Source organism: Betta splendens, chromosome 13, assembly GCF_900634795.4.
Source record: "Betta splendens chromosome 13, fBetSpl5.4, whole genome shotgun sequence".
Taxonomy (NCBI): domain Eukaryota; kingdom Metazoa; phylum Chordata; class Actinopteri; order Anabantiformes; family Osphronemidae; genus Betta; species Betta splendens.
The window spans coordinates 6,118,572-6,140,568 of NC_040893.2; the positions used below are offsets into that span (position 1 = coordinate 6,118,572).

Consider the following 21,997-nt stretch of genomic DNA (forward strand, 5'->3'; position numbering starts at 1 on the left):
GTTTCTACTGTACATGCTGCTGTAAGACTTTACAATCCAAGCTGCTCCCAGTAAATCACTAATAATTGTAATTGTTACTTCAACTGTAACTAACCTCACCTTATACTGTAATCACCATTGTTTGGGCAATATTTTGTCCTCTGCAAAATCCAGTCAATCCATAGTGGAATTACCATTACCTCAGTATGTGTGTGTGTATACAGTATATACTGTATAATACATCTTTATTTTACTTTAAATTTTACATAATTTTGATCCTGCTCTTGTTTTGTACTGCTGCAACGTGGAAATTTCCCCATTGTGGAAAGAATAAATCTTATCCTAACTGTCTAATTTACAGTTTTATTACTGATTTTTTATGATTGGGAGATTGTTGTACTACCCCTTGGGTGATTTTGATTGATTGATTTAAATTTACTAGTCGATTTTCACTTCTTATTGATGTTTCGACCAATCATTGCTTTTCTTGTGTTTCTCTCTGGTCTCAGTAGGATTATGTAACATTTAGGTCCAAACAGCGCCACCAGCAGACCAAAGCTTGAAGCCAGGATAGCAAACACCTCCACAGCATCAGCATATTTACCAGGAGAATTAACATAAGCAGGAACAAAGGCCACCCACACAGCACAGAAGATCAACATGCTAAAGGTGATGAGTTTGGCCTCATTGAAGTTGTCTGGAAGATTCCGCGCCAGAAATGCTAATAAGAAGCTAAGGACAGCCAGTAAACCAATGTAACCAAGTAATACTGTAAAACCAACTGTGGACCCAACTACACACTCATAAACTATCTTGTCATTGTGGTATTGAGTATTTTTATGAGGCACTGGAGACGCAAAGAGGATCCAAAAAGTGCAAATTGCTGCTTGGATCGATGTAAGACCCAGAACCGTCCCTCTCTGCTGCACAGCACCAAACCACTTTAGGCTGGCTCCACCTCCCGGCTTGGAGGCCTTGAACACAGCTAGGACCACCACAGTTTTAACCAGGATGCATGAGACACAAAGAACAAAGCTGATTCCAAATGCTGCATGTCTTAATTGACATGTCCACAGTCTGGGTTGGCCAATAAACAGCAGAGAGCACAGGAAACATAATTTGAGTGACAACAAGATCAGGAAACTTAGTTCTGAGTTGTTGGCGCGTACCATAGGTGTGCTGCGATGATAGATGAAGATGCCCAGGACAATGGCACAGATAAGTGTGCCTAGCAATGAAAAAGATGTCAAACACATGCCGAGAGGATCATGGTAGGAGAGGAACTCAGTTTTCTTTGGCACGCATTGGTCACGCTGAAGGTTTGCCCAAAAATCCTCTGGACAATTGATGCACTCTATAGAGTCTAAATCAAAAAATAATTCTGATTAAACATTCCAGTTTCCTGCATTTTTCTAGCCACAATAGTATCATTTATTACTGACATAATCCCTTATACCTTTAGGATAACTTCCTGAATTAAAGACAATGAAAGAAACCAACCAGTTTTATTGCTGATCTTTCCCTCAGAGCAAGTGATGCAGTCAAAACAGCAGACAGGTTCTCCCCGTTTCCTTGCCACACGGGTACCTGGAGGACAGTTCTCACTACACACTGACCTGGGTGGCTGTAAAAATAGGTAGAATATTGCTTTTTAAACAGAAAAATTTCAAAAAGTCAGTATTTTATATAGTGTTAAAAGGCAGAAGAATATGGAGACTAACCTGCTTGGATTCAAAGTTCCAGAAGATTTTCTCTTGGTTAAGTATGAGTTCTTCACTTTCAGATGTTGACTTCCTAACTACCCCAACACTCTCAACTTTAATTCTTCCGTCTGGGAGCCACAGCCAATTCATAATATCATAGATTGGTAAAACATCACCATTTTCATCGAATGATACTTGATCACCAAAGGCAGTGGTGAAGTTCACCTTCTTTAAGTAATACATCAGCTACAAATGGGGAAAATACAGTTATAGGGTCTAAGGTTCAGAGAGAACAAACAGATTATTACAGCTTTTAAGGTAATGTTTTAACTAATATTATTCAAGTAATGATGATCACAAATTGTAGTAATGTAGAAGTCAACTGTGAGTGTATAGTGATATTTAAACACATTTAATGTACATACAGGCTGAGTTTAAGCTCTTATCACACCTGCCATGGCTCCAGATTTTCTAAAGTAGCACAGCTGTGTCCATTGAATGGCTCACTCCCTGGCTCACACTGCAGCAAGTCATGGAGGGCGTGTGTCAGAGCATACACCGCCTTGTAAATATTGTACTCTGGTCTGAGTTCTGACACGTCCAAAAACCCCACAGTGTCCATGTTAGGCAGACTTTCATCTCCAGTGCATAGTACTCTCCCATTTTCCACCCAATATACTGGAGATGGTGCAAACCTACAGTGAAATATATGCTCCCAAAACTGCTTCATCTGAAATCAGGCAAAATATTACTGGAAACAGCAGCTAACCGACAGGTGTAATTTGTCATGAGACTTTAATGCCAGATTCTCACCATGTTATATCTGGTGTCATTATGTTGGTTAACATTCAGTTCTAAAAGGAAGTCTCTGAGGCCTGGTATGTTTCCACGACGAATAGTAATACCTAGTGTGCCTCCCAAGTACGGCATGAAGGAAGGAGTATGGAGCCCATCGAGTAACGTCCAAGCTTCACTGGCAATCCACTGTAAGCCTGTCAAATTCTTTTTCACCACCTGCACATAGCATTACAGTGACTGTTTTGAACCTCATCAGAACTGTATGGGAATTTTATTTTGGTATGTTACTTCACATGTTTATTAAAAAGCTGTGGATTTCTAAATATTATTGTATTTTGATCCCCCAACCTCTTGCATTAGTTGAAGCATGTGAATCTGGTGAGCAAAGACAATGACCACGCGAGCTGTAGATTTTGTCATCATAGCCACAATTCTCTTGTATTCATTCGGCTTATTGCCCCAAGGCAAAGTCTCTGAGTATGCCAGACAACCTACACCAGTCTTATGTAAGCCAGACTGGAAAGACCGAGCAGCGTGAAGTCCATAATCATCATCACTGACCAGCAGACCTACCCATGTCCAGCCAAAGTGTTTTAGGATCTGAATCATGGTACGCACCTAGGTAAATAAAGAGAGGAGCTATTAGTGTGGTTGTTACAATAATGTCACCGTGGTGCCAGGACATACTGAGGTTTAGGACATAGTTTCAATAATTATATACATTGTACAAATACAAAGTCTTATTTGACATATACATTTTCATATATTACACCTGAAACATACTGTGTGTTTAAATTCTCTTTTAATTGTATCTCACCTGGAAAGCATCACTTGGGATGGTTCTAAAAAAAGATGGAAACCTTCTCCGGTCACTCAGACAAGAACATGTGGCAAAATAACTCACCTTCAATGAAACACAAGGGTTGCATTAGTTGAGAAAATGCAATTTCAAAGTAGAAGTCACAGTAAAAGCAATGGTTTTATGGACAATAAATCACAGAAAAAACTTACAATAGGCAGTTTGAACAAGCCTAGAACATTGGATGTGGCTATAGAAAATGTTGAGAAGGGATCCCCCACACTCCCCAGGACTGGCAGAGCCCCTGAACAGTTCAGCGGAAGCATAGTCTGCTCCTCTTGACCACTAGCCAGCGACAGTGCAGCACTGAAGCCAATACCCAGCGTAGCACAGTTGTCATAAAGACTGTATCCAAGAGTCACATTAGGTAGAAGGCTGGAGTGTTTGTTGATCTCCTCAATAGCAAAGGCCATGGTCACGGCATGTCTGAACCCCAGAGGGTCGAAGCTAACACAGCGTATCACAGTTACACAGCAACACATTGATTTTACAAGCGTTAATAATAATCTCTTATGTGTTTGAGACCTACCCTTGGCAGCTCGGCTGAGGAGGTTCTGAGGTGAGCGTCAGTTCAGGAAACACTGAGCCATAGTGGATTTCAAACAAGCCACCCAGAACTATGTCACCAGCCTTATGCATCCCATTAAGGTGAAATCTCCTCCATAACTTGCAAGAGGAAGCAGGAAGGAAAGACTCAGAGAAGTAAACCAAGAAAAAAAAACAACCTACAAAAACAAAACAAACACGAGTCCTCATCACTCCCTCCCTGCACTGTACACCTGTGTCCCACATGTTTAATTTTATATATGAAGAACTACAATATGTCACTCCCTTCCGACACTGTTTAATGATTCAAACTACACTCTTAGACTTTTTCCTGTTAAAACACAGAAAAGTACAGGCAGTACAGTTGGCAATATTTAACTGTAGATTAACAGTGGTTTAATATAGCTGAAACTTACAGTTTAGTACCGTTTTAGTAAATACAGCAAAAGCTGTACCATAACATTAACATACTCGCCAATATTTAGCAATTAATTACTGTTTATTTACACCTTTTCTAGAAGATATATACAGTATATACAGATTTTTATTGTTAAATTAAATACACTACTTTACCCTACTACTACACACTGACAATACAGTTTAAACTATGTTGCCTGAGCATTTATTTAATTGTTAGCAAATATGGTTGTTTTATTTTTTTCGAAAGTATTACCAAATTATTATGTAAGTTCCAACTCTTACTCCCTCCTACTTTACACAGAAGAAATGTGACTTAAATTTGTAATTTGCAATAAGTAAGCCTCAAAATGTTTTTCAAAATATGCTTTTTGATTAGCTTTATAGCTTTAGCTTTATACATGCATGGTGCTCGAACCACTGAAGGTAATTCTCTATGTCATCACTAGGTTGGAGAGATGGCACTTGGTGAGTCTCTTTGGTGGACCGCTCTGTGCTGACTATCCACCCTCGAAACAGCTGCCGTTGGCCATTTTCTTCCTCGGTCTACTATATTAAAGACAATATAATACCACATGCACCAACGTCTCACCCTCACCACCTGTTTCATGTTTCCCCATCACCTTCAAGGTGCTATTGAGTCCTGTGTGCTCGAATCTCATTCGTCCCCAAATGTCATCCACTCCCTACTTTTTTCACATTTTGCTACTTTATCAAATCTGGTCTAACAATGATCAGTTTCAAAGTTAATAGTGTATGTCCACAGTTTTAGACCATTTACAGAACCCTGCCCAGACAAACCTGGACACCAAAATTTACACCGACATTTTGTTTCAGTCACTCACTGTGATACGAACTGACATGGCGCCATTAGGGTTCAGAAAGTGCTCTGTTGTTGGTTATTCCAACCAGCATTGCAGCCTTTTCATTTTACAGAGCAAGAAAGGAGAACTTTATGGATAAATTTTATTGTAAATGGACCGGTGCTGGCACCGCTGTCTAAATGCTTGTTCGTGTGTGAACACCTTTTCAACTCCGACTGCTTTGAAAACGAGGGTATATTTAATGCTGCGTTTCAGGTTGAAGAAGGGCTCTACAAGATGTGATCCACTTGCTGCGGATTGAATCGTATGATATATGGCACAGAGGTTATTCACCTCAGCTCACATTTTAGCTGCTAGCGCCATGTTAGCCGCTAGCCCTCCACATGATGTTCAGTACAACTTGGGTTTGGCTGCAACAGTAAGTTGTGAGAGTCAGCTGTGTTTCTAATTACTACCAAGTCTGTGATGTGAATGTCGTAGGCCATGTAGACCTGTGAATTTGGGTTATGGAAAGTTCAATCAAAGTCTAATGTTTAATGTTGTTGTCTACTTATAAGTGTTGCACTTCTAGTCAGCTAGCTGTAAATGTGACATTGTTTTTTTATACAGCTTTGCGCATCCCAGCTACCGAGGAGCAAGGAGGTTGCTTCTCAAACTGACACGCCACTGCAGGGTGTGGGCACACTGCTACCTTGTACAACAGTTGTTCACATCAGGAGCAAAGGTATGTACATTTAACAGCAGTATGATAATTTGTTGGCCAATAGGCAGTTTATGTGACACAGCCTACAGTGCCATAAGATAGCCACATCCCCAGCTATCCTTCTATTTCTCACTCCTAGGCTAAGGTCAGTTGTGGATTCACCAGCATCATAAAAATGTTAATTAAAAGAGTTCAGTATCCTAACATCCTGTTTAGCTAAAAATTTATTTTATGGTGATTCAACGCTGATCTGTTAAATCCTAATAAACCGAACTAAACGAAACTGAGAACTTCATAAGCACTCTTTATAGTAGTAGTTTACAACCTAAAATTACCAGACCAAGTAGACTAACAACTGACAATGCAACATTATTATCTGCCAGTATTTATAGTTTATGATTTCTATCATAGAAAATATAAACGAGTAAATAAAATCACATACAGGAGAGTGTGAACTGAAGAATCTTTCAAGAATTTAAATCAGGAACTGATGGCTTAGAAATAGGAATCCATATACAATATAGAAGACCAGTCTTTTGCAATACAATATCACTATATGATAAGAACTGTCCAAGTTTTGAACATAAGACTAATAAGAATTATGTTGAGAAGCCACGGATGACTAAGTGACTACAGAATGCATGTAAAAAGAATAATGCATTATATAGGGAATTTATAAAACACAGATCTGAGAATGCAAAGAACAAGTATAAGACATACAAAAATAGATGAACTAACATTGAGAAATTCTAAGAAGCAGTGCTATACAAAATTATTAGAAGTAAATAAGTATAATATGAAAGGCACTTGGAAGACCATTGTCTATTTTGTCGCGGTTTTCAAAGATATTAGAAAAAACCTTCAATCACAGACTGACATTTATTGACAGACATAAACTACTTGCAAAATGTCAGTATGGGTTCCGAACCAATCAATCCGCATCTCTAGCCATAACTGAGATGAATAAATAAACAAAATAAAATAAAAAAACATACACTTGGGATATAATAAAACACATCATCATAAAACATTTATAAATATAAAATATATAAAATAGACATTTACCTAAATTATAGTGATAATGAGTGATTAGTATAGGCACTGGATAAGTGAGTGGTTCATGAAGACAGCATTACTGATTGACAATCATATTTACGCCATGGATTTAGATTTAATCTTACAGCACATTGTCAAATAAAAATCTAGAATAGGATTTATGCTATCAATATCCGTGCCCAATGTTATGGGGCACTATACTGTATGTTGTATCCCTTTGGTTCAGGTAGTGTATATTTTTTTTTATTGCGTCTTTTTGGTATGAGCAATGGATAATGTTGATGGTATGGGAAGAAAAAATGTAATATGAAAGGAGGTAGGACTAGATAAGTATTACTTCCTTCAACTTCCTTTCAAGCACGTAATATGTAAATGATAGATATGAATGATTTTTTGTTATTACTATAACGATGTTTTTCTGTTATATATACATGTTTGAAATAAATAAATATCTAAATTTTAGCTATTTTTCAGTAATGTTACCCTACATACCATTTCTGTTTGTAAATTTTATATACAAAAGTGAAATAAATATTATTTTCAGTTTAAATATTATATGTTATTTATTTCATTAACTAGTGAAAATGGAAAATACAGACTTACAGCAGTAATTTATTTTACTATTTGAGCTGATCTTCACTTCTTATCAATGCTTCGACCAGTCATTGCTCTCTTTGTGTTTCTCTCTGGTCTGAGCAGTATGATGTAACATTTAGGTCCAAACAGCGCCACCAGCAGACCAAAGCTTGAAGCCAGGATGGCAAACACCTCCACAGCATCAGCATATTTACCAGGAGAGTTAACATAAGCAGGAACAAAGGCCACCCACACAGCACAGAAGATCAACATGCTGAACGTGATGAGTTTGGCCTCATTGAAGTTATCTGGAAGATTCCTCGCCAGAAATGCTAATAAGAAGCTGAGGACGGCCAGTAAACCAACGTAACCAAGTAATACAGAAAAACCAAGAGTGGACCCAGATACACACTCATAAATGATTTTGTTGTTGTGATATTGAATGTTTTTATGAGGAGCTGGTGAGGAAAAAATAAGCCAAACAGTGCAAATTGCTGCTTGGATCGATGTAAGACCCAGAACTGTCCCTCTCTGCTGAACAGCACCAAACCACTTTAGACTGGCTCCACCTCCAGGCTTAGAGGCCTTAAACACAGCCAGAACCACCATGGTTTTAACCAGGATGCATGAGACACAAAGCACGAAGCTGATCCCAAATGCTGCATGTCTAAGCTGACATGTCCACTGTCTGGGTCGCCCAATAAACAGCAGTGAGCACAGGAAACACAATTTGAGTGACACCAAGATCAGGAAACTCAGTTCTGAGTTGTTGGCACGTACAATGGGAGTGTTTCGATGATAACTGAAGATTCCCAGGACAATTGCACAGATAAACGTGCCTAGCAATGAGCTGGCTGTCAGACAAATGCCCAAAGGCTCATGGTATGACAGGAACTCAATTTCTTTAGGAACACAGTGGTCACGTTGGGGACTGGACCAGAAATCTTCTTGACAACTGATGCACTCTGTGGAGTCTAAAAAAACAGGTTTTTATGGTTAAAGTTTATACAATATTTTTCTCACAAAATTGTGACTAGTAACATGTACCCTAAAGAGACTACAGACATTCATAAAGCAAATAAAATTACATCCCTTGCAGACAAGCATTTGATACCAACCTGTTCCATTGCTGTACTTTCCTTCTGAACAAGGGACACAATCATAGCAACACACAGGCTGCCCCTTTTTCCTGACCATACGAGTACCTGGGGGACAGCTGTCACTGCAGACTGACTGGGGTGGCTGCAGGGATTGTCAGATTTTTACTCTTAATAGTTCTTATTCAACACAATTTGTTTTGGAACTAAAGCAATACACAATCTGTCTGTCTGCATACTTCTGTTACTTCTTCATACTTCTGGCTTCTGAAATAGACATATATAACTATTATATTCAACAGACATAGAAGAAAATTTACCTTTTTGGATGGAAAGTTCCAGAAGATTTTGTCTTCATAAATTGTGAGTTCTTCATCTTTGAAATGTGACATCCTGACTACCCCCACACTCTGAATTTTGATTTTTCCCTCTGGGAGCCACACCCAGTTCATGACGTCATAGATTGGTAAAGCATCACCGTTTTCATCAAATGACACCTGATCACCAAATGATGTGGTAAATTTCACCTTCTCCAAGTAATATATAATCTAAAATGTAATGTGAAAAATAAAACAGTCAATAAATATTGGGACTAAAATAAATTTTTATATGTAACAGTAGCAAACAAAATCAAAAGTTTAAAATTTACCAGAAGATAAATAAACTGCATCACACCTGCCATGCTTCTAGACTTTGCAAACTGCCACAGCTGTGCCCAGTGAAAGGTCCCCTGCCTGGAACACAGCGCAGCAGCTCGTCAAGAGCATGCGCCAGAGCATACACGGCCTTGTAAATGTTGTACTCAGGCCTGAGGTTGGAGACATCCAGGAAGTCAGCCTCTACCTCCTCTAGATCTTCCTGTCCAGTGCACAGTGCTCCATCAGCATCCACCAAACCAGGGGGTGCAAATCTACAACCAAATGTGTGTTCCCAAAATTGTCTCACCTAAAATACATATAAAATTAGAAATAACAGATTCAGATACTAGATCAAATTTCACCACTCAAACTCTCACCAAGCTATTTCCATAGGTGTTGTTTTGATGGTCAACAGGGCGCACTTGCACGAGAAAGTTTCTCAGCCCAGGTATTTCTCCACGGCGGATGGCGATTCCCAGTGTGCCACCCAGGTGCGGCATGAAGTGGGAGGTCTGAAGAACAGCAGCAGAGGTCCAAGCTTCACTGGCAATCCACTGCAAGCCTGTCACATTCTGCCTCACCACCTGTTCATTGCAACCAATCATTATTTTTTAAACATACTTTTATTTTTTAAACAGACATTTTTTTATAATTTGTATGGCTGAAAGCACCAGTTTATAAAAGGACATGTTACAGAATGGAGCTTACAAAACTTTTCTAGTCATTTACCAAGAGTAGAAATCAGGCCATGCACAGACAAATCAGATGTAAATACCTCTTCCATTAGCTGAATCATGTGGATCTGATGTGCAAACACAATGACCACCTGAGCTGTGGATGTTTTCATCAATTCCACAATTCTCTGCAGTTCAGCTGGGTTGTCACCCCATGGCAATATCTCTGTATAGGCCAGGCAAACTGCACCAGACTGACCCAGGTTTGATTGCAAGGACCGGCTAACATGGAGTCCATAGTCATCACCACTGACCAGCAGACCTGCCCAAGTCCAGCCAAAGTGTTTCAGAACCTGAACTACAACACGCACCTAAATTAATAATTTGGGAGAGATCAGAACATTGCAATGTTCTATTGTTGAAAACTTAGCCATTACCTTTCACAACAGAATCACAACAATTCTAAGTTTGTGTAATATATGGTATCTCTATGTCCCAGACAAAACTTAATCTCACTTCAATTTTTGTCTAGAAACAACATTTACACATTAATAGAACATATTTTTTAGTTGTGTAGCAAAATCAGATTATTGTGTAAAATATAGTTATTGCGTCTCACCTGAAAAGCATCATTTGGGATTGTTCTAAAAAAAGACGGAAACCTTCTGCGATCACTCAGACAGGAACATGTGGCAAAATAACTCACCTATCAAGACAAAATGCTCCTGAAGCAAGTTGGTAAAAACTGTACATTAAAATGTTTTCATGAACTACTGTATAGCCATTATTTTAAAAGAAAATGTGTTCATATGCAGAACATCAAAGATCAGAGCTGCGACAAGAACAGAAATTGAAGGAAGCTTACCAAAGGCAGTCTGAATAGCCCCAACACATCAGATGTCGCAATGGAGAAAGTTGAGAATGAATCACCCACAATGCCCAGGACTGGAGGAGTCCCCAAACATGCCCTGTGACTCACAAACTGCTCCTCTTGACCAGTGGCCAATGACAGTGCTGCACTAAATCCAGTAACAAGTGTGGCACAATTGTCATACAGACTGTATCCCACAGTCACATTAGGCAACAAGTTGGAGTTCTTATTGATCTCTTCAATAGCAAAGGCCATGGTCATGGCATGTCGGAACCCTGTAGGATCAAAACTAACACAAACAATAGGTCATCCTCTAAAGAAAGCAACCTGTACAGTAATGTAGACACACTGAAACTGTATGATGATGGGGTTGTACAGCAGGACTTACCCTTGACACCTGAGCTGATTTGGCTCAGAGGTAAATGTCAGCTCTGGGAAAACGGAGGTGTAGTGGATCTCGAACAAGCCACCTAGGATCACATCGCCAGGTTTGTGCATCCCATTAAGTATAAAGTGCCTCCTCAGCTGGCATGATGGATAAAAGGAGGAAGATTCCGATATGAGACAGGAAGTAGAGCAAAACAGCAGCATCACACAAATGTATGAGAAACAACATGGGCCTAGAAATGCTTCTGTAATCATCCCCATCTCTTCACCCAGTATTCTCATATTGTATAAAGCACAGTTAGAAGCATTGCAGTTTATATGCAGTGTCATCTGCCTCAGAGTTTTTTCCAATACAGCCTCACATCACCCAACCCAAGCAGTGCGTGGGCAAGGATGATGGAAACCAAATTAGCTCTTTAAATAGATTATTACCAAATCATGCATGTATTACATTTTCTGTTTATCCGTTTGATGGATTCACTTTGTAGTGAAGAAAAAGTTTATCTTGCATTTCTGCCTTTTAGAGCAAAATCTTTAAATTAGTAATAAACAGTTTTTTTCCCTTAAATATTCATTTAGAGTAAAACCCGACATTATAGACAGACAAATAAAAAAAGATTCAAAAAGGATAATCAGGTCAAACATAATAATCCTGTAACTATGTCTGAGTAACGTAGGTTTGCAGTTTTGCTCTTTATATTTTCACAAGAGCTTGTGTTAGTATTTATACAGTAAACTAATTCTGCTTTAAAGTTTTATCCCTGACCTGTTTGATGTGTTCTATGGATTGGCTCTTTGTTTACTAATGCTCCCTAACAAACTTTTGAGAGCATCCCAGAAAAGATGCACCTTAAAGTACTTTATATGCCCTGGTTTTTATTTGCAAGTAGCCTTCGCGCTTAATACAGTAAGACAAGTCTTAGAGGCTGGCCATTATTAACAAAACCTTCAAAATGCAATATTTTTTCAAATAGGTAGGCCTACTTTACTTCAATTGTAATGACCCCTGGGGTTGCCATGTGCCACGAGCTAAGATGGCTAACAGCACAGCTAATTGACTATTCCTAAGCCATATACTGTAGGTGGGATCTTTGTGCTTTAAACTGTACATCACACCACCCCAGCTCTCCCCAGATCTCATGCCTGGAAAAGGAGGACGGGAGCAGATTCCCTTTTCCTAATTATTATTATTCTTGAACTATTGAACATCTCGCAGCACCATGAAGGTCTGTTTTGTTTTGTTTTTTCTTGCACATTTAATACTGTAACAAAAGAATTTTCCATTGTGGGAATAATAAAGTCTTATCTTATCTTAAGGTCGCCTGTGTTAACACCATTCTCCCTCATGCTGTTGCACAACACACAGAATGCATAGCATCCCATGATGCTAAACGACCGAGAACCAGACCGCTACAGACTTTTAGATGCTTCATACTGTAAGAATGTTAAATGGCAACACAACAACATTAATAGGAAACATGATGACATTAACAGGAAACACGACGACATGAACAGGAAACAACAACATTAACAGGGAACACAAAAACATTAAAAGGAAACACAACGACATTAACAGAAAACACAACAACATTTAAACATTACGGAAAGGGTAGGGACCAGGGGGCTATTGCACAAAAGTACTGTACATGTTTTGTCAAAGCTGTCAATACACGTTCTACTGAATATGGCAGGAGGCAGAGCACATCTGCAATGGTGGAACGTACTTCTGCGGATGAGGAGACCGTTTCACTGGAATCCGGGAGGATTGAGGTTTCTGTGGAGATGGCAAAATATTACATTATACAGTAATTTCATAATATAACATAATAATTCAGTTTAGCAGTGCTAATAGAAAGGTTTTTTGTAACAGGAGGACCCAGACACTGTGCAGACTGGGATGCAAACTGAAAACATAGTGAGTACTGCCTAAATTAAATGTACAATTATGCACAAATCCAGCTTCACAAAGTAATGTTTTACAGAATTCATAAACAGTCAGATGTTTCTATGCCACACATCTCAAGAGACAGATATAGCTGTCTGAACTGCAGATCAGGGTGAAGAAGAGAAAGCTGGAAGAAATTCACCTTGATGTGCAGATAAAGCCCAAGACACTGAGGAAACTGGATTTCAAAATCCAGATATTAGAAAGAGACGTAAGTAATTTCAGTGACTGTAACACAATGCATTTACTCATTGCTATTGTTTTGTCTCCAAAGGTCCAAGCGGAAAAAGTTCATATAAATTCAATAAAGTGAAACTAAAGTTTGAGGATTTAACCAGACAGTGTGTGCTAGTAGTTCTCAGAAAATGGAGAGTACACATGAATAAGTGGCACATTATCCTTTATTCAAGGACAGGCTACATCAAACCAATTAACTGAAATAATTCACTATTATGCAGCACAGTACAGGCCACGGTCACGTCACAAGCCCCGACTGGGGAGACTTTCAGGTGGTGCATGCACTGAAAGCGTGATTTCAGGAGCACAAAAGGTCACTTTGATTCGAGCCCTTGTTCTGGCATGGGCATGGTTATAGGCCTGTTGTGCTGGGGTTTGGTGATCTGCCAGGGGTTTCAGCAGAAATGTGTCACAAGCATAGCCTTTGTCACTTCGCGGACCTGAACAGCTGTTCGGCTACCAAACAACGTAGTTGGTGCTAAGACAAGTTTCAGCTCAGTATACAACCTGCGCCATAAAGTACAGTACTTAGTTTGGCCTGATTGAATAGTAAGTCTGTCTATCAAATGATCCATGAGTTAGAGCTCCTTGCTGATTCAGTTTACCAAGCATTTAAACACAGTTTTGTTTCAGGTTTCTATCCTAGCATCAACCACGTTATTCGTTCTCCAGGCAGCTGTAAATGGCACCGACGTTTCTATAAGACCCGTCTCTGATAAAATCCTTCGTAAATATCCCTTAATATTTTAATTAGAGCAGCATAGCCACTTTTTTAGCTTGCAGGTAAAAACAGGAAATTAAAGTTAGACTGACTTTGCTTGTGACCAATCAAAAACAAGACCTGGTCCCTACCCTTTCCATAATGTTTAAATGTTGTTGTGTTTTCTGATAATGTAATCATGTTTCTTGTTAATGTTGTTGTGTTTCTGTGGTGGAAATTTTTCCATAAAGAAGCAGATGAGAGAGTTGTCCTTTTTGTGCGATTTATTGAAATAATAAAGAAAGGATAAAATAAAAATAATGGGGAAAGCAAATAAAAAGCATGGATGTTGATCGTGCACATCAACAAACCAAAAACCAGCTGGGGAGATCAGTGCACACACCACGAAGGTGTGATGCAAAGAGCCCACGATCCTCAAGTTGCTTCTGCCTTTTAACCTTTTTCCCTGGACCTGGTGGAATCTCCTTATCACACTGTGGGTGAAGATGTTCATATTACACAGGGAATAAACAAGGCTACAGCCTTGGGTCTGGTGAGGCATCAGACAGAAAGGAGCCAGAGCCCAGGGTTAAAAGGCAGACTCAGGCCATGAACAATCGGTCACCTTGAGAGGGAGATAGATTGTCTGTCTGAGAATGCTCAGTTCTGGGTCTAATCAACAAGTACAGAATGCATGGTCACTATGCAGAGTCAGAAATGAACCCAAAAGCATTAAAGTACAATTTTTCCATTACATTTCCCCCCTTTTGATTACACATTAATCAAACATTAAAAGAATAAAAATTGTCAATCGTGGCATTCATTTTGTAGTAATAAAGCATTTTTTAAAAATGATTGTTAAATGTATTGTTTATAAAAATGTAAATGGCGTAGGGATAAAAGATTGTGAGCTGTTTTTGTGGGTAGTTATACTAGAATAACCCTTGTGTATGAGCTTTGGAAAGACAGGGACATAAGCCTATAATCAATCAGATCACGTTCAGTCAAGCAAAAATGGGAAGAGGGTTATATGTTGATTTAAACTATTGTGGCGTTAGTCTCTGTGTCACTACCATCATCATCGGAGTCATCTTTGTGGTCCTCGTTATCAACGTCAACATCATCCTCTACAGAGTCAGCATCAGAACCAATGAGTGAATCGGTGTCTAGATTCCAGAATGTAGTGCATTGTGTCATTTGGTACGAAAGCGCCGCTGATATCGCGCGCATGATCTATAGTAAACAAATGTGTGAGTTCTCCAGGAGTACGGGAAGGTCACACATGTCACCACAATGGTTGATATGACAATCATTTTTATCGTGTTTCGTCTGGTGAATGCCATTTTGTGTCAGTGGAAGATAAAAATTTGTGTGAAAGTGTGAATCAAGTGGGAGCATAAAATGCTTTGTTTAAGAATATTGGATGAAAATCACAGAGAGGTATACATGTAAATCAATCACATAATTTAGAGCAAATATTAGAGTAACATATCAAAAACAACAGGGTCACAATCAATGTCTTCTTCTTCCTGTTGAACAGTAGCGTTAGATTGTTTCCAACCTGTTTGTTGACACCATGACAGTTCGTTGGGGTTCTTCAGGTTGTGATCAGCTGATCACAGAGACACCTGGGATTCGTTATCACCTCCAGGTTTCCTTCCAATGTCGTCTGAGTCACTGTCACTCCCGTGATGTGAAGAGTCTACACGTCGTCCAGCGTCGGCAACTCAAGGCTGCTCGTGTGTGTGTTTTCTCAGGAACGTGTGTGTAGATGTATGGTCTGATAGTGTAATTCACCGGCGCAGCTTCAGGCGGCGCTTGGCTCGCACCTTCAGCTGAACGGTCAACGCAGCCTCGCCTCAGTGCGTGTGTGAGCACAGCGAGGGTCGTCCTTCTCAATTCTTTTCGACAGTGGTGGTTTTCTCGTGTGGTGTAGATGGAGATGGAGGGTCGTCTGTCGGATCCGGGACCTTCCTGCAGTGGCTGGAGTGGATCCAAGTTGCTCTTTCTGCGATCTTCACAGCCGTGTTGGTCGTCAGAAGGACTTGGAAGGGACCTTGCCACCGCTTTGAGTTCCAGTGCTTCCTGCGAAGCTCCTTAATGATCACCCAGTCTCCTGGTTGAAATATGTGCAGTGGTTCTGTCGCCTGTTTGGGCAGAGCCGCTTTCACCTGTTTAGAGATTTGGGACAGAACAGAGGATAAGTTCTTACAGTACTGTAGCATTGCGTCTTCGCACATTTCAGTAGGTGGTAAAATCCTAGTCTCGGTCTCAGGGTGGAGTCCCATCATAGGAGGTCTACCAAATAGAATCTCATACGGGCTGAGGTTTGTTCTCATCCTTCTCCTCATTCTCATGTATGAGAGCACAATGGGAAGAGCCTGAGTCCACTTGAGACCAGTCTCTGAGCAGCATTTAGCCAGTTTGTTTTTCAAAGTGCCATTCTCTCTCTCTACCGCCCCTCCGCTTTGAGGGTGGTAAGAGCAGTGCTTTCTGATGTCAATGTTCAGAAACTTTCCCACTTCCTCGAGGGCTTGGTTTGCAAAGTGTGAGCCGTTGTCACTGCTGATTTTAGATGGAATCCCCCATCTGGGAATTATTTCTGTCAGCAAGGCTTTGGTAACTGCATGGCTGTTAGCATGTTTAGCTGGGAAGGCCTCCACCCATTTTGACCACATATCAACAATCACTAAACAATACTTTTTACCTTCTGCTGGCGTTAGTTCGATGAAGTCCAGCATTAAATGGTCAAACGCCTGTTCCGGTGGTGGATGAGCTGCCAGTGGTTTGGCAGTCGTCTTACCTGGGTTGTGTTGGGCGCATGTCATACATGCTTCACAGTATTTTTGTGCATAGATTGAAAATCCCTTAGTGTACCAATGTTTTGTAAGAGCATCTAACATTCCCCCCTTTGATACATGGTCTAGTCCATGTGTCAACTTCGCGAAATGAGGGAAAAAGTGTTTAGGTAGGCAAGGTTTGCCGTCGGGCCCATACCAAACGCCATGGCTACTGGTGGCGCCATTCGTCAGCCAGAGCTTGCGTTCCTGTGGGGTAGAGAACGTCTGAAGATCCGGGAGAGCAGAGGGAGGAGAGGGAGGTCGGGTAGAGGTGGAGGATAAGAGGCAGGGAGCAAAGGGAAGGGGAAGTCGGGCAGCTGCCTTCGCAGCAGCATCAGCGCGTGCGTTTCCAGCAGAGATGGGATCAGTGCCCCCAGTGTGTGCGGGGCACTTACATACAGCAATTGCAGCTGGTAACAGAATTGCGTCGAGCAGATCAGCAACCTTATCATGATGCAAGATAGGTTTGCCATCAGATTTCAAAAACTTTCTGTGTTTCCACAGAGCACCAAAGTCATGTGTGACGCCAAAAGCGTATCTGGAGTCTGTATAGATAGTAACAGACTTCCCTTCAGCCAATTTACAGGCTTCGGTCAGTGCAATCAACTCCGCAGCCTGAGCAGAGTAATGTCCTGGCAAAGGGCCAGACTGTAAAACAGTATGAGAGGTGCAGACTGCATATCCAACCTGACAGTGGCCCGAAGCAGGGTCTCTAGAGGCGGAGCCATCAACAAAGAGAACGAGGGTCACAGTTAGGAATTGGCACCTCCGACAGATCTGGGCGCGGAGTGCAGACCTGGTTCAAGACCGAAACACAGTTGTGAGGCTCGCCATCGTCAGGGCCTGGAAACAAAGTGGCTGGGTTAAGCACATTGCACCTTTTGACAGTGATGTTTGGCATTTCCAGTAGGATGGTGTTGTATCTAAGCCATCGGGCTGTAGAAAGATGCGATGTTTTTTGTTCCAAAAGGATCAAAGACACGGCATGAGGAACCAGCAGGGTGACATCAGAATAGCCAACAATGTCACGTGATGCCAGCACGGCTTTCTCTGCCGCAGCCACTGCTCGGAGGCATCGTGGGAGCCCCGCAGCGACTGGGTCAAGCTTAGCAGAGAAATAGGCTACAGGGCGTGGACGCCCTCCGTGATCCTGTAGAAGGACAGAGGTCATACAACCTGATTTCTCATCCACTGTTTGGGTGAAAGGTCGCGTAGGGTCAGGCAGACCCAAAGTAGGAGCCGACTGAAGAGCTAGTTTGAGGTCGGTGAACGCCTGTTCAGCCTCAGATGTCCACGTGAGGCGGGTGGTGGATGCAGAAGACGTCTGCATCAGAGCTCTAAGCGGAGCCTCCAAGACGGCGCAGTTAGGAATGAAATTCCTGCAATAAGAGCACATGCCTAAAAAGGATATAAGCTGTTTGTATGTGCACGGTTTAGGCAGGTTCTGAATAGCTTCAGCTCTTTTAGGTGAAATGGATTTTCCTTCCGCGGTAATGATGTGACCTAAGAAGGTAACTTCCGTCCGCACAAACTGTAATTTAGACAGACTTGCTTTGTGTCCAGCAGCATGCAGGTGTTTCAGCAGCTTGATCGTGTCTGCTGCGCAAGTTTCCTGATCCTCAGTGCAGATCATCAAGTCGTCAACGTACTGCAGCAGGGCGGTGCCTGGGGACAAGACAAGATCATCCAGGCTTTCTTTCAGTGCCATATTGTAGATGGTAGGGCTTTCTGAATACCCCTGGCACAGTCTGGTAAAGGTGTATGACTTTCCGTTGAATTCAAAAGCAAACCAGAATTGACTGTCTTTGTGGACGGGCACGCTGAAAAAAGCATTAGCCAAATCAATTACTGAAAAAAAATTTAGCCTTGGGCGGAACCTGAGAAAGAATGGTGTAGGGGTTCGGTACCGTAGGCGCGCGTGGTTGGACCGCCGCATTTACTGCTTGCAGATCCTGGACAAACCTCCATTCTGTTGGCTGTCCTTTGTCTCTGATTTTCTTAACTGGGAAGAGTGGAGTCCTCACTGGAGAGTTGTCACATGGGACAACGACTCCTGCTTTCAAAAGAGAGTTAAACACCGGTGTTATTCCTTCAATTGCTTCTCTCTTTAAAGGGTATTGCTGTTTGCATGGTCTGTAGTCAGATTTTGGCGTGATGACCACTGGGTCACACCCTTTGATCAAACCTACATCATATTTGTGTGTGGCCCACAGGGAAGCCGGAACTTCCTGTAAGGCTGGATACTGCGTCAGAGCGTCCTCTGACAAAAACACGTGGTGTGGAGTGTGTGTGGAATGTTGAGGTACCAAGTGCACTGTACGCTGCGCATGAAAGATAGACTGAAAAAGTTTTTTGTAAGCATGCAAAGTAGGTGAATACATCACATTCGGGTCGGAAGTCGTTTGCCAGTCTCCTTCCCGTTGACATCTGTCCACGAAAGGACCCAAGTCCTGCCATCTGTCTCCGTCATGTTTTGACAGAAGGACATGTGGATCTGTAGAGTAAGCATCAACAAATCTCTCTTGTTCGTTAGTGAGAGAAATCGCAAGCGCAGACCTATGTTCATCCCAGAATAGAGAGGTTGAGGTCAGTTTGTCCGCATGTGTGTGTAACCATGATTTTTCAAACTCCTCATCAGGACCAGTGGACACATGTGCTGTACAAGACAGGTCAGATGCGCCTCTAAAGGTCGTATTCTGTGAGGAAACAAGCTGTCGAGCAGCCTGTATGAGGGCCTCAGTTACAGCCTCTCCCTTCAGCAGCCACTGATAAGAGTAGAGCAGCGGCTCTGAGCTGAAATTAACACAAACAAAGGAATAATTATTCACATTGTCCGTGGTTGTGACCTGCACTCCCTCCGGATTGGAAATCAGTGAAATACCTAAACTACACATGAGATCTCTTCCTAATAGATTTACTGGGCATAAGTTTGAAAGCAAAAATGAGTGTCTTGCCGTCTGATGTCGTGCAAGACAGAGGCACAGTAAGTTTTTCTTTTATTGTCTGGTACGTACAGTAATTATTATTACTTCTCTCTAATAGTCGTCTTCCCTTTAATAGTCATTTATAGTCTGTTTCAGTCAGTTTCAGTCTTCCTATAGTCTGGTTTTGTTTTTGTTTTCCTACAGTCTGGCCAGACAAACCTATATTGTGCACAAATCTTTTTTAGAAACATGAAGGATTTTATTACTGAATTTGTTGCAAATTGAAATAGTTTAAACCCATCAGACTGTAAAGTCATGCAGCAGTTGTCATTTAGCTGTTTGTCATCATTTTAAAATCACTCTGTGGGGTTTTTTTTTTTTGAGCAAAAAGCTATTCTTCATTGCAAGCAGATAAGCATGAACATGAATTTGAGCGTGTATCAGCTGTAAGCGTGTTTCTTCATTGCGTGTATAAATGTGTGTGTGTGTGTGTTTGCGGTACCGTCTTGTACGTCACGTGAAAAGGAACCGTCACCTTCCTCCTTCCCCAACCATCAGTCTAATGTGAGCGCCAGCGGGTGAAGCCTTTCAATGGGACAGTTGTTCCTCGATGACAGACCTTTTCTGGATCCTCAGATGCAGCTCTTTTGGGCCGATCACGTCTGAAGCCTCTCCTGTTGTTTCAACCAGTGTCTGTGTCAGAGCACGTCTTCTCTGCTGTTGCTCTGTCCTTGTTTTCCTTTGCTGATTGTCATAAGCAGGTGTCTGTGTCAGACACACACGCTTATAGTAGCTGGTTCATCTGATGAGCCCAGAACGTGATGGCTGCAGATGTTGTGGAGTCGCTGAGGCGTCCATGCTGTGGTCTGTGGCCTCCAGCTGCTGTGGTGTCAGAGCTTCCACCCTGTTCTGGTTGTTGGTTGGCGCTTCTTCTCCTTCGGTTCTTCTGCTGACAGTGGGAAAGGAGTCCAGATCCGGATTTACCCTCATCGCGCTCGGTTCTGCATTAGAATAGAGAGCAGAAAGAATGGGAGCATTTGCTCTTGACATGATGTGTGTGTGTGGTGTGTGTGTGTGTGTGTGTGGCGAGTGCAAACAATTCTTCCCCAGAGTTGTTATGTCCTTTGTTTCTGTTACTCTCATCACTCTTTTGTTTCTTTTAGGGCTTTAGTTTTGATAGTTTTGCTTTTTCAAATCTCATCTTTTGTATCTAACTTTTCTTTTAAGGTGCGTATGTCTTTCACACTGAGTGATCCACCTTCTTGAAACCCATAATGTTTTGTCCAGTCGTGAAGACATGACACGCACTCATCACCATATTTACGTCTCATTAATTTTGTAATGCTGCAGTCTGGTGGTGGAGACTTAGATCGCCCCGAACCCATCTTTCAGAGTCCCGGCGGTTTCCTGCCTTAGATTTTTATGTGTTCCGGCCGGAACCTTTTTTCGAAATTTCTCTTCCACGGACGTCTCCGTAGAAAGGGAACCGCTCAGATCAGCGACAGGGTTCTCGGAAGTGGTCCCTCACCGTCAGGCCCCTCTAAGACCCGGGTCCCTCGTATCTCAAAACCACTTCCCCCTGCAAACGCGCTCCGTCTTACAGAAGCCGTCTTTTATTTCCTTGTCCACTCCCTCTGGACTGCGCTCAGATCTGCACACTGGTCTGTATCCTCAGTACAGACAAAACAAGCTCGGTCCCACGAGCCAACCCTTAGCAACCACCGTCTCGGCCACCAGGGCAGACTTTGACCTAATTAATTTTACCCGAATATTGAATTTAAAATTAAAAAAAATATATATATATATTATTTTTGGATGTTTTCAGCTAAATAGTCGTTTTAGAAATATTATTATCTCTAGTCCTAGTTATATTTTTCTTTTATCGTTGTTTGTTTTAGTCTAGTAGGGGATGCTTAGAATTAATTGTTATTTGCCTTACTTTCCCTAAACCAAATGATCAGAGCCAAGTAAACCCCGAATAACTAAAACCAATTTCAAACCCGTTTCTTTTTTTTTTTTTTTTTCTTCAACAAGTCGCAACAAAACGGAATCTCTCTCACCGGGCCGAGTAGAGGTTGGATTTTGTGTTCGTTGGATTTTTGAGTTCGTTGGATCTCGTCAGAGGCGATCCAGACGGGTGAGCAGTCCTCCCACTCAGAACAGCTGTAGAGGTTTGGAGGCTGAGCGACCCTAGTCCTCAGGACCGCCGTCCCTGGTCACACC

The 21,997-nt window shown here is 41.5% G+C and overlaps 2 protein-coding genes across 2 annotated transcripts; both read right to left on the minus strand.

Moving 5' to 3' along the window:
• Positions 1-421: 421 nt before the first annotated feature.
• Positions 422-5,136, minus strand: LOC114868540 (extracellular calcium-sensing receptor-like). The gene is made up of 9 exons (XM_029172218.3): positions 3,869-5,136; positions 3,492-3,786; positions 3,298-3,384; positions 2,829-3,098; positions 2,496-2,696; positions 2,134-2,412; positions 1,701-1,928; positions 1,480-1,603; positions 422-1,342 (listed from the first exon to the last, which is right to left on the minus strand). Exons 1-9 carry the CDS (start codon positions 4,129-4,131, stop codon positions 429-431), a joined length of 2,661 nt encoding a protein of 886 aa, XP_029028051.1. The 5' UTR covers positions 4,132-5,136; the 3' UTR covers positions 422-428.
• A 2,284-nt stretch (positions 5,137-7,420) lies between these two features.
• Positions 7,421-11,469, minus strand: LOC114868539 (extracellular calcium-sensing receptor-like). Its single transcript, XM_029172216.3, has 9 exons — positions 11,130-11,469; positions 10,736-11,030; positions 10,490-10,576; positions 9,972-10,241; positions 9,574-9,780; positions 9,234-9,503; positions 8,879-9,106; positions 8,580-8,703; positions 7,421-8,435 (listed from the first exon to the last, which is right to left on the minus strand). The coding sequence occupies exons 1-9, from the start codon at positions 11,456-11,458 to the stop codon at positions 7,522-7,524; spliced, it is 2,724 nt and encodes a 907-aa protein (XP_029028049.3). The 5' UTR covers positions 11,459-11,469; the 3' UTR covers positions 7,421-7,521.
• Positions 11,470-21,997: the final 10,528 nt, after the last annotated feature.